The 13,062-nt window shown below is 44.2% G+C and overlaps 1 protein-coding gene across 5 annotated transcripts in view; it reads right to left on the bottom strand.

Annotated features, from left to right (window-relative positions):
- Nucleotides 1-13,062, bottom strand: part of FGD2 (FYVE, RhoGEF and PH domain containing 2) — a 50,248-nt gene that overhangs the window by 18,307 nt on the left and 18,879 nt on the right. For 4 of the 5 annotated variants that reach the window (XM_027876522.1, XM_027876523.1, XM_027876521.1 and 1 more), the window contains exons 5-10: nt 12,630-12,778; nt 10,106-10,262; nt 9,299-9,437; nt 7,942-8,000; nt 6,655-6,801; nt 4,300-4,392 (exon numbers count right to left, since the gene is read on the bottom strand). In XM_027876522.1, the coding sequence (XP_027732323.1) occupies nt 4,300-4,392; nt 6,655-6,801; nt 7,942-8,000; nt 9,299-9,437; nt 10,106-10,262; nt 12,630-12,778 (744 nt within the window). The remainder of the gene's footprint in view (nt 1-4,299; nt 4,393-6,654; nt 6,802-7,941; nt 8,001-9,298; nt 9,438-10,105; nt 10,263-12,629; nt 12,779-13,062) is intronic. The other variant, XM_027876524.1, reaches the window with a different exon arrangement.

The following is a 13,062-nucleotide window of genomic DNA, read 5'->3' as shown; positions in this document are numbered from 1 at the left end:
TCCTATCTTTAGAATCTTCATAAATTTTGTTGTTGTGTCCAACCCTTCATGACCCCAACTGGGGTTTTCTTGGCAAAGATACCGGAGCGGTATGCCATTTCCTTCTCCAGCTCATTTTGCAGATGAGGAAACTGAGGCAAACAGGGTGAAGTGACTTGCCCAGGGTCACACAGCTAGCAAGTGTCTGAAGCCGGATTTGAACTCACGAAGATGAGTCTTTCTGGCTCCAGGCCCAGCACTCCGTGAACTGTGGCGCCACCTAGCTGCCCCTTGTTCTTTATTCCCCTCAATATCCTCTACAGTCTGAATACGCTAGTCTACTTGCTATTCCTCACACGTGACGCATCTCTGACTTCTAAATCCTTGGCTGTAAAACAATTCCCAGGAGATAAGATCCAGAAAGAAAGTCAGTAATAATATTCACAGCTTCAGAGTCCATGTATAGATATGCAGAGTTTGGGCAATAAATGGAGCAAATTAGAAATTTCAAAGCAAAGTGGTAAGATGGGGGTCCTTAGCACATATGTGAATTTGCCCTTCCTGGTAGGATATACAATGCATGCAAATAATCTCTATCCAGTTTCAACCCATGGAACATTATGGAAGAAAGGAAAGAAACAAACCTTTATCAAGTATTTAATGTACTGTACCAGGTAACGTACTAAGTACTTCACAAATATTATCTCATTTAATCCTCACAATAACCCCGAGAGGTAGGTGGTGTTATTATCCCCATTTTACAGTGGAGGAAATGGAGGCAGGCAGCAATAAAATGAGTTGCCCACAGTCATATAATTTGTAAGTGTTTGAGGAAGGATTTGAACTCAGGTTTTCTTCACTCTATCTGTTGTGCATTCTAGCTGCCTTCTTTTAGCCTTGAGTGACTGAGAGACTAGTACTATGTGTTTTCTGGTTGGCTTTGGAGCTAGAAGGGCTGATGAAAGAGCAAGAATTGAGTTCATATAAAATGGATTGCTATGTGCATCCTTGGATCTTTTTACATTTTTTCTTCTGTGATGGTTTCTATTAATATTAAATACTTATTTCCTTTCTCTTCATCCTTCTCCAGTGTTCCATGTATTGGATTGAAACTGGTGAGGAAGATTGCTATGAGCCTCCAGGTGGAGGAAAGGGCAGTGGATTCAGCTGCTCTCACCTGGCTACCACATTTCTCTGAACCTGTGGTTCCTGTTTCTGCTGTTTACTTATTTTCTAATCTTAGGTGAATGAGTACCCAGAGATGGAATAACTCATATTGTGACCTTGAGAACTTCAAAAGTGAGAAGAGATATAAGAGGTCCTCTCAGGAACTGGAGTGGGCAGCAGACACCTCTGTAGCTGACAGCATCAGTAACTGAATCTGATGAGGAATCAGTCTTGAGATGTGACCTGCTTGACCTATCCCAGGAGAAGATTGACCATGCAGCTGAGACATTGCATCCTGGGAGGAGCTGGCCAAGCTAGTTAAGAGACTTGTTCGTAGGAGACGCTATATTCTCCCAGGTGTACCTGTTACAAGACACCCACTTCTGGTAGATTCTGGGATGGATGGCTGTTACATCAAAAGGCGGTAATAGTTCCTCCCCGGGGCCAGAAATTTTTCAGAACCTTGGGAGGAAAAATCAGCCAGGGTATGCTTGGAATCTGTAATTCTAGGACTTGGCATCTCAGTTGCCATCTCAATCCACTGTTGGGCTGAGTCACAAAGGTTGCTTCACAATCCAGGGTTTCACCAAACTCAGCTACAGCTACTACCAGATAATTTTGTCTCCAGTTGCTAAGGGGACCTCTCACAGCTCTTCCATCCTTTTGAGGCTCACGAGGTCATAACTCGATCTCTAGACACTCATTCACTTGCGATCAGAAATAAGTACACAAATAAGATATAGGCACCGTGCGACTCAGGGATACATGGTGAGGAGATAAAGCAGTTGAAGCTACTGCTTTTCTATCTGCTGGAACTCTTTGCTAAAAGCAAATGGCTGATCACTGCAAAAGGTTGAGGAAGTGATGAGGGGAACTGCTATTCTGGATTTGATTCTGACTACTAAGGAAGGACTATTGGCTTAAGTAGGAACAACCAAAACCTTAGAAGGAAGTGACTACCCCATCTGAGAATCATACATGAACTCCCCTAAATTTGGGGAGAGTGAAGAGTTAGGAGAAAAGATAAGCAGGACTTCAGGGCTTAAGATTCTGTAGGGAATGTTGACTCTAGAGAGGTAGAATGCTCTCAATAATGAAATTCTAACTAGGTAAATTATTCTGATAAGGAAGGAAAGGAGGAGCTTTCTAGAGACACTGATGGAGATCGACAATTCAAATAACTTAGACTTTTTAAAGACATGGACAGAAGATGGGAGCAAGGACAGGTAATGTCACCAAAAAAGGGGGGGGGCAGTTAGGTGGCACAATAGGGCAGAGGAAATTGAGGCAAACAAGGTTAAGTGACCTGCCCAGGATCACCCAGCTGGTAAGTGTCTGAGGTTGGATTTGAATTCAGGTCTTCCTGACTCCAGGCCTGGCACTCTATCCACTCCACCCTGATAAAGGAGGAGGGGACTTTTGATAAGCTATGCTGGGGGCCAAAAGGAAGGTCAAAGAAGAGATAAGATACTGGTGATGATGGATGATGGAGAAAAGGTTGAACTATTCAACTCCTATTTTTCTTCCTTTTTTTCTACCTAAGAGAATAATCTAATTGGGAAAGATAGACCAAAAGAGGTTAACAGAATTTGAAACCCAGGTTAAGTGAGGCCATGGTAAGCAAGCACCTAACTTCTCCCAATGAGATTGAGTCCCTAGTCTCAAATAAACTACATTCCCCAGTACTGAGATAATTTGTAGATTTGATTGCCAAACCACTATCAGTGAGAGCTGAAAAAACCCAGAGAATGGGATGGGTGCCATATCACTAGAGACAAGAAAATCTTGTCCAGATTATCAAGAAAGGGGAAAAAAAGATAGCTTCTTCAGACTTGTAGACTAATGAGCTTGACTTGAATAATTCTAGAACTCATTTTTAAAGGGATTTCTGAGAACTTAAGAAGGGAAGCTGTGATCACTAAATATGCATCACTCTTCTAGTGTTTACCCTAATACTAGCTTTGCATATACCTGCTCTTCTCATTGATCTGTATGTATATATGGGAGAGGGTTTCTTACATTTATGGGGAGGCAAGAATATTTTGCTACTACAGTTCTATTTTTTTTTGTTTGTTGTTCAATTGTGTCTGACTCTTTGTGACCCCATTTGTGGTTTTCTTGGCAAAGATACCAGAGTGGTTTGCCATTTCCTTCTCCAGGTCATTTTCCAGATAAGGAAATTGAGGCACATAGGGTTAAGTGGCTTGCCCAGGGTCACACAGCTAGTGTGTATGGAGCTAGATTTGAAATCATGAAAATGAGTCTCACTGATTCCAAGCCCAGAGAGAGGAGACAGAGAGAGAGAGAGAGAGAGAGAGAGAGAGAGAGAGAGAGAGAGAAAGAGAGAGTTGAATGGTAGATTGGAGCTGTGATCCAAGGACATGTACTGGAACTGATTCCATCATGTTCCTTGATCTCCAGGGAGACTATGAGGAGTGGACCTCTCCTTGGTGATATCATCATCTTTCTCCTAATTTGAGCTGAGATCTTATCTCAATCCCAGCTGAAGATCTCATTCACTTTTGTATATTCTCTGATATACTCTAATCTGTGGAATGTCTCTGAATGTCTTCTATTTACTGTTTTGCTTAGATAAATGAACTTACTTATTCTTTCTATTTATGATGGCCCTTTGTGTAACCATTGTTTGGTGGGAAGGGGCTAAACTAGCAAGTATAAACTGGGGGCTGCCCTCCCCCCTTAAGAGTGATCAAGGAAGCAGCTTTTGTTCTGAACCTATTGTACCTCCTAGACTAGAGATTTGGCAGGTGGCAGAAAGATACGCTCAATCTATCTCCCTCTTGGAGACTGAAGGACAGATTGCCCAGCTTTGGAGATCCTGGACCTTGCCTGCTTACCTGTCCCTTCTCCCATTTAGCTGCTGAAAGGGCCAGGACAATGTTTCTCCTACTCCCCACAAAAGAGGAAAGACCAGATGGGCTTAGATCAGATTTCAGATCATACTATCCACACTACCCACAAACCACATCTACATATTTAGTCACACTCCACTCCCATGTATCTTACATTTGTTACAAGATATGGCTTACTGGGTAGGGGAGAAGGGAAGGATATATTGGGGGGGGGGGGATAATATAAAAACAGAAGATATCCATACAATAAGTAGAGTGGAGGGGCCAGAGAGAATCTCACCTTCATCCCAGCCACATCTATTCGTGTCCTCACCTGGAACTGAGCCCCAACCTGAATCACCTTAGGTACACAGTACAGCAGCATATTGTTGAACTGATGGAGGAAAGGATATATGGTCACCATTCAAACAATAATGGCCAACATGAACCTAACACTTTAAAAAGTTACATACATTATCTCATTTAAGTCTCACAATGGCCAAATAATATGGGTCATATATAGATATATATATACACACATATATATGTGTGTGTGTGTGTGTGTGTGTGTGTCTGTGTGTCTGTGTGTATCTATCTATCTATCTATCTATTTATCTATCTATATACTTTAAACATCTGGATCTGTGATTTTGCTAGCACAGGGAACTTCTAGTACAGAAATCCCTTCTCCAAATGTAGATCATGCAGATATCTTGCAACATATAGTTTTAAAGAGTGGGGGGAAAGGGGAGTTGGGAGGTATATTTCTTTTGTCCAGGGTCACGCAGTCAGTATATGTCAGAGATGAGACTTGAACCTAGGCATTCCTGACCCCAAAGCCAGCTCTCTAGCCACTAAAGCACCCTATCTCTCAGTGCAGGTATTAATAATCCTCCTTTACAGATGAGGGGGCAGCTAGGTGGCACAGTGGATAAAGCACCAGGCCTGGCGAATCTGAGTTCAAATGTGGCCTCAGATTTGAACTTACTAGTTGTATGACCCTGGGCAATTCACTCTGTTTAACTCTGTTTGCCTCTGTTTCCTCATCTGCAAAATGAGCTGGAGAAGAAAACGGCAAATCACTCCAGTATCTTTGCCAAAAAAATCCCAAATGGGGTCACAAGGAGTCAGACACAACTGAAAAATGACTGAATTCACTCAGCCCTTTACAGATAAGGAAAATTAGGCCCAGAGAATTTAAGTGACTTAGGGGGCAGCTAGGTGGTACAGTGGATAGAACACTGGCCTTGAAGTCAGGAGGACCTGAATTCAAATCTGGCCTCAGACCAAACACGTGACACTTACTAGCTGTGTGATCCTGGGCAAGTCACTTAACCCCAATTGCTTAAAAATAAAAATAGAATTTAAGTGACTTATCCAAGAGCTCATGCTGAGCAGTAGTAATCATAATAATTGTCATTTATATGGTACTTTATGGTTTACAAAGCATTTTATGTATTATCTCATGTGATCCTCACCACATCCATGGGAGAAAAGTGTTTTTATTATCATCATCCCCATTTTACAGATGAGTAAACTGAGGCAAGGAGGTTAAATGATTTGCCCAGAGTCACACGTTGGTGTCTAAGGCAGGATTCAAACTCAGGTCTCCCTGACTCTAGGTCTTACACTCAATCCACTTCACTATTTAGCTGCCCAGTAAGCGACAGAGCTAGGCACTCAAACTCAAGTGAAATTCAAATTCTCAGCTCAGAGCTTGCTCTCTGTAGATTGCACTTTGTCCAAGCTTCTCGCTTGGAATCGAATAGATTCTTAGTCTCCGAGGGCACGTGTTCTCATCAAAGGACCATGGGGAGATGGCCATGTCTCCTGTAGTTTACATGATGATGAGGATGGCATTTACCCAAATGTCATCTCCATGTGCCAGGTTCTTCCAGCCATAACAGTCAAAGGAGTCTTTGAACTTCATGATCCTCAACAGGGCCCTAGGGCTACGAAGTGGACAGACAGCCCCTAGAGAGCAGGACCCAGTGTGGTGAAGCACCAGAGAGATTTACCTGTGCTAACTCTTTCCTCCTGAGGGCATCAGAAAGCCTATGATTTGTCCTAGATGATACAACATCAAAGGGATCCAGAGCTAGGAGTGACTCAGTAGGCCTCTCCTTAATCTTCTCCTGCCAGTGGCAGGAACTTAGTGAACCCAGACCAGACAGATGGTGGGTTTGTCCTGTACTTCTACAGAGTAACAGAACTGGAAGGAACTTCAGAGTTCACCTGGTCCAGGGGTGTGTTGAGGTTGGATCAGATAGGTTCCTAAAAGCCTATTGTTAAATCTTCTGTATAAGCATTTACACCTCTGACATCAGCAAAGCTACAAATTAGGGCTTGAGTTAGTGTTCTCTTTAATTCATAGAACTTAAAGTTCAATCTGCAGAACTTAAAAAAAAACCCTTGGACTTAAGAAAAAGATGGAGAAAATATTAATAATGCAGATTAGGTGTGTCTTTCATACTTTTTTTCTGGATGAGCTGGTTGTTAAACATTCACCAGCACGCCTCTGACCTGGTCTAACCCATACCTGAGCAAAGACATCATAGTATAGTGGCCAGAATGCTGGCCTTGGAGTCAGAAAGACCTTCGCAGTCCCATATCCTAGTGACAAACAGCCTCAGTACTTTGAGACCCTCTCCCCTACCAGGAACAAGTATCGCTCCATGGTGCTGCTATGTCTGAAGGAGATCTTCTGGATGGGGCCTTCCTGGAGCAATTCGTTGGAGGGATCCACAATATCGTCCTCAAGGCCCAGACGCTGGTACACATCCCACAGGTTCTGTAGACGCTCCTGGGGAAGGAGAGAGAGAAGGAGAAAACCCAATACAGGAAGGACATGAAGTACATTCAGGCCATTTTGTATCCCCTGGTTCTTAGGGAGAACCTGGATCACAGAAGTCCAGAACCGTCTGACTTCTAGAGTGGAAGAACCCCTGAAACATGCAGACAAGAGAGCTAAATAAGACATTTTGTCTGAAAAGTATGCTTTTAACAAGAAGACATAGATCTAGCTTGAGAAGATTTCCCTGTAGGGAGGTAGCATATATCAGAAGATGTAAGAGAGTATGAGTGAGCACCTTTTCCATAACTTTTAGACAGGTTGTTCCCAGGCCTGGGATGCATTCTCTCCTCACCTCCACCTCTTAGCAAGCGAAGCTCCTAGCCAAGCTCAAACTTGACCCATACATGAGGCCTTTCCTTTTTTTTTTTTTTGAGGGTTAATTTTTAAATTTTATTTTACTTTTTCAATGAACAAAAACTAATTTTCTTTCCCTCTTCCCCCCTCCACTGGGGGAAAAAACAGAAAAGCAAAATCATTGTGACAAATATACATAGTCAAACAAAATAAATTCCAATTTGCTCTCTGTAGATTGCACCTTGTCCAAGCCTTCTCCCTTGGAATCCAATAGATGACTCATTCTTCATCCTGAGTCCATCATCTCTCTGCCAAGAAGTGGACAACCTGTTTCATCTCTGGTCCTGAGAGGCTTTCCTGGTCCCGAGAGGCTTTCCTGGTCCCACGGACTACTAGGGTTCCCCACTAGGAATTACTTTGTATTTACGTGTGTGTTTCAAACAACTCAAGTTGTTTTCTCTGATAGAATGTAAGCTCCCTGAGGGCAGGTACTGCCTTGCTTTTGCTTTGGTAACCCCAGCATCTTGCTTCATCTCTAGCATGTTCATGGGTTGATTGAGAGGGATGAGGGAATGAGAGTGTGTTAGCAGATGACGGGATCCAAGGCAAATAGCAGCTTCGAGGGCAAGTGGTTATAGTGGACCCAAAGTAAATCAGGGATGAGGAAGTCCAGGAATGAGGGGGCAGCCACAGCACAGGGATGTGGGGGGTTTTGGGGAGCAAGGGGGCCTAGCAGGAAGATCCTAGAAACTTTAGGATTTGAGGCTCCCACCCTGCTGAGGGGTCCCAGCTCACCATCTCAGTGATGGCTGCGTTAGAATGCTGAGCAGCAGAGAAGATCACGTCCAGAGCTTCTGAAAGAGAGTCACAAAGTCACAAAAAGGATGGATAGGGGAAAGGATTTGCTTTCTGAAAGCTGGTACACTAAAACTGGTGAGGAGGAGGGGGGCGGTTCTGGGTTCTGAAAGAGGCTCTTTAGAACCCCCCAAAAAGAGGCAGGTCTACAATGGGTTATTAGGGGAAGGAATATTTGGGGCTGGTTCCTAAGCTGAGACGCTGATGTCAGGAAGGACATGTATCTTTTTTCCCAGTTGACTCCTACCCCCAACTCATGTTAGAGACAAAGCCTTGGGCAAAAGGGTCGAGAAGGCTTACACAGGGTAGATATTACCAAGGGTTCACAGTGGTGGGGAAATGCCATTCAATTTAATAATCATTTATTAAGCACCTACTATGTGCAGAGCCCATATTAAGCAGTCTTAGTTTAGGACAGAGGTGGGGAACCAGGGCCACACTTGAGGACCTAGAGGGCCCACATGTGGCCTTGAGGCCACAGGTTCCCCACCTCTGGTTTAAGACAATTCCTGAATCTCATTCTCTAGGGTTTGATTCCTCACTCCAGGGTATAAAGACCATAAGCTCTTCAAGGGTAGGAACTGAGACTTATATACTTTTCTTTTCTCCTAGTGGGGGCCATCTCTAATTATCGTGATCTATGTCTTGCCATTGGACCCAGATGGCTCTGGAGGAGAAAGTGAGGCTGGTGACCTTGCCCAGCCCTCTCTCACTTAAATCCAATTCACTTGCAAGTCATGGCACCAATTTCCAGATGTCATGGTCCTCTTTGAGAACAAAGGACAAACAACAACAATAAAAAATATCTCTCCTAACACCTGTATCTATTTGTTGCACGTATTAGGTTCTTGATTCCATTTGGCAAATAATAACAGAACATTGAAATAAATAAGACATATCTGATTCTTCTTTCACAACATGACTAACGTGGAAATGTGTTTAATTTGACTGTCCATGTAAAGCCTATATCAGATTGCATGCTGTCTTGGGGAGGGGGGAGGGGAAGGAGGGCAAAAAATTTGCAACTCAAAATCTTATAAAAGTGAATGTTGAAAACTAAAAATAAACTTTAAAAAAGGAAGAAAGAAGACATAACTTAAAATAAGAATGTAACTGTAGAATAAGGTACACAATACATGAGAGGGTCCTAAGAGAGGCACAAGCAAAGCGCCACCAACGGGGGCTCAGAATAGGAAATGAGGCCATTTGGTCATTGACTGAATAAATGAAGAAACGGCTCTGTTCCCAGGCCCCTGTCCAATCTATCCCTCCCACGTCCGTAGGGCTAAGACCTTACTCTGGGCATCTGCCTGGTCCGGGGCATCAGGGGGCAGCTTCTGCACATACTCCTTCAGCAGCAGCTCATAGCGAGGGATCCTTTGCACGGGCTCCAGCATGTGATGTTGCAGGGTGAGGTTGCCAGAGACCTCGCTGTTCTTGGGTCAAGAAGGGAAGCGAGGGGGTGGGAGTGGAGGGAAGGTCAGACTACTACTCAGCCTAGATGGGGCAGAATGCAGATATTCCAGGCCTGGGGGTGGATCCAGAGGGAAGAGATACAGGATGGGGTAGCGGGAAGATTTAGGAGACCCAGATTCTAGCCTCAGCTCTGTCCTGAAATTCCCGTGTGACCTTGCCTTTTCTGCGTCTCAGTTTCCTCCTCTGTGAAGGAGGGAGTTGGACAATGGGACCTTTAAGGCCCCTCCCAGAGCTAGGATTATATGAATTTGGCCGGAGATATCCATAGTTTGGGAGGGGAGTGACAGAGTCTGATGGGACAGTGCGTGCTGCCCCATTCACCTGAAAGGGAGAGGTGGGAGATGAGGCCGACAGAGTGAGGACAGGCTGGCCGTCCGGCTGACCGGGCCCCGACGGTGACTCTTGGTTTATGTGTGGCATGCGTACGAAGGGGCTTAGGAACAGGTATTTTCCTAGGCCCTCAGATTTTCAAATGATGATGTGGGAAAGATGAGAATTTGTTCTCTCCTCATTTGAGATGTCAAGGGTGGACGTGGAACGGCCTCTCTGTCTTTCCTTTCCCATCCCTGTGCCCATTCTGTTCCTCCTCCCACCCCCGCTCTGGCATCTAGAGCTTCAGGCTCTCCACCTGGATTCGAGCGATGACCTCTTGGAAGGGTGGACACTTCTCCATCCATATGGCCAGCAGCTCTGCTGCCCGCTCAAAGTTCTTCACATACTCGCCATACATCTTCAGAAAGGGCGCCAGTTTCTGGATCACGTCACCAATGCGGGGGACGGCAGCCCTGTGGGCAAGGACCTCATCCCTTATCCTCAGGCCTTTGGACCAATAGTATCTAGGCTTTGTGGTGCAGCGGGTGAGGCATGATTGAACTTGGAATTAAGACTCGGGTTTGTATCCCACCCGATACTTACTTTGTGACTTTTTGTGTCGCTCAACTTTTCTGGGCCTCGGTTTCCTCATGTGTAAAATAATGGAATTGGGCTCAATGGACTTTAAGGTCCCTTCTAATTTTAAATCTGTGACCTTATAATCCAGATATGGCAAGGGTTGCCAATAATTCTAATAGACCAGGATAGCCCTGATGTCCTCCAGGAAGAAGTAACTCTGATGACAACCACAATTAATACTATGATGCCGTCCAGCACAAAGAATGCTGAATTTGGTGTCAGAGGATTTGTTATATGCCAGTTACTACCTGAGTCACTGTGGACAAGTCACTTTAACCTTTTTGTGCCTCAGTTTCCTGATCTGTAAATTGAGGGGATTGGACTCAATGACCTCAAAGTTCCCTTCCAATTCTTATTATCCAACTATAGAATTCAAGTCAATTCAGTTCAACAAACATTAATTAAGGCAGCTAGACGGTGCAATGAATAGAGCAGTGGTCCTGTAGTAGTGAAGACCTGAGTTCAAATCTGGCCTCAGACCCTTACTAAGTTGTGAGTCCACAGACAAGTCACTTAACCTCTGTCTGCCTCAGTTTCTTCAGTTGTAAAATGGAGATTGTAATATTACCTTTCTCCCAGGATTTTTGTGAGGCTCCAATGAAAAAATGTTTGTAAAGTGTTTAGCACAGTGCCTGGCACTGTTCAGTCATTGTGCAGTCATGTCTGACTCTACATGAGCCCATTTGGAGTTTTATTGGCAAAGATACTGGAGTAGATTGCCATTTTTTTCTCCAGCTCCTTTTTTAATAGATGAGGAAACTGAGGCAAATAGGATGAAGTGACTTGCCCAGGGTCACACAGCCAGTAAGTGTCTGAGGCCAGATTTGAACTCAAGAAGAGGAGTCTTTCTGATTTTAGGCCCAGCACTCTATCCACCATACCATCTAGCTGCTCTTGCCTGGTGCATAGTAGGTGCTTAACAAATTATTGTTTCCTTTTTCTTCTTCCTATGCTTAGGGAAGTTGTGAGGAAGTATAACTGAATAATTTAAGGAGTGGCTCCTTGTCTAATAATAAACTCCTTGAAGACAGGGACTGTGCCTTCCATTTCTGTGACTCCCTTTTAGCACAGAGATGACCACATAATGAGCTCTCAATCTATACTCATTGGAGTACATAGCTCGGTCTGTAAAATTAACCCCAGCACCTCTCCTTGATCTCTGACTCTTTCCAAAGAGATGGAATCAAAGAATTTTAGAACTGAATGATCATCAGTTTTAACACCTAACTTCCTTTTGGGGATGGGGGTGGGGTGCCAGGGGGTAGGGATCTTCACCTGTATGAAGGGAATTCATGTGTGGTACACTCCACCAGCAATGCAACTTATCTGTAACTTGGCCTTTGAAAGCTGGTCTCTGAGAGGTTAAGTAGTGCTGATACTTGTAATGGTTAACATTCATATAGTACTTTAAGGTGAGAAAGCATTTTACATATTATCTCATTTGACCCTCATGACAACCTTGGAAAGTTTTTATTATCCCCATTTCCCAGATGAGGAAACTGAGTCTGAGAGAAGTAAAGAGGCTTGCCCAGGGTCATTTAGTTAGTGGGCAACTGGAACAAGATTCAAATTCAGGTCTTCTTGACTCCAAACCTGGCACTCTGCCCACTATATCACATAGTTGCCTCCAAATAATAGATCACATTGACCTCAATTCTTGAGATTTACAAGGAGTGCTTTTCATATATATGTATACACACACACACACACATATTTCTTTTGATTTAATTTACTTATCCGTGGTCAGAATGGCTAGTATATATCAGAAGTAGGACCTGATTCCAAGTGTTTATGACTCCAAGGCCAGTCCTCCGTCCACTATCCAAGAGTCAGTAAGCCATGGCCGGAGGGCCAAATTTGTCCTGTCATGTGTTTTTGTATGTATGGCTCATGAGCAAAAAAATAGTGCTTACATTTTAAAATAAATTGTATTTATCTCTCAGGCTGTACAAAAACTGGTGCCAGGCCACGTTTGGCCCTCAGTGAGCCATATTGTCTCCCCCCCTTTACAGAAGAAAAAAATGAGACCTGGTGAGGGAAAATTTTTTCCCAAGATCCGCAGTGCCCATGCTGGTTCTCCTGATATCTAGTCCACTATGTCAACTCAATTCAATTCAACAAACATCTGTGGAGTACCTACTATGTGCAAAGCACCCCACTGCCTTCTCCCTCCCCAGGTGGACCCAGCCACCCCGACTCACCATTCGTCCACTCGCTTCTGAAGCTCTGGGAGGAAGAACTGGGAGTGGAATTGGTGAATGGAGGAGATGTTGGAAAAGATGAGTTTAACAACATCTTCAGAGAAAGCCTTGCTGCTACGAGCTTCCTTCAGCAGCTCCTCAAAGAAAACCTGGAGGCAGAATTCATTCAGATGGATGGGAGAGGGGTTCAGGCAGCCAGGCGGCCCTCCTAGGAGAGAGGCGCCCTGTCCGGCTCAGAGAGCAGCACACAGAGTGGAGAAAGCGGAGTGCCAGAGAGCTGGGTGACCTGCCCAAGGTCACACAGCCAGGATCTGATGGGCCCGCGGATGCAGTGTCAGGTTTAAATTGGCAAAGACCTGGTCTTTGCTTTATAAGATTTTTATATTCCATCTTCCTACAAGAATTCGGGGGTTAGTGAACCGTCTCTGACTAT

The sequence above is a fragment of the Vombatus ursinus genome, unplaced genomic scaffold, assembly GCF_900497805.2.
Source record: "Vombatus ursinus unplaced genomic scaffold, bare-nosed wombat genome assembly UNPS02014811.1, whole genome shotgun sequence".
Taxonomy (NCBI): domain Eukaryota; kingdom Metazoa; phylum Chordata; class Mammalia; order Diprotodontia; family Vombatidae; genus Vombatus; species Vombatus ursinus.
The sequence above is the reverse complement of the archived record's forward strand: the minus strand, read 5'-3'. Positions and strand labels throughout refer to the sequence as shown.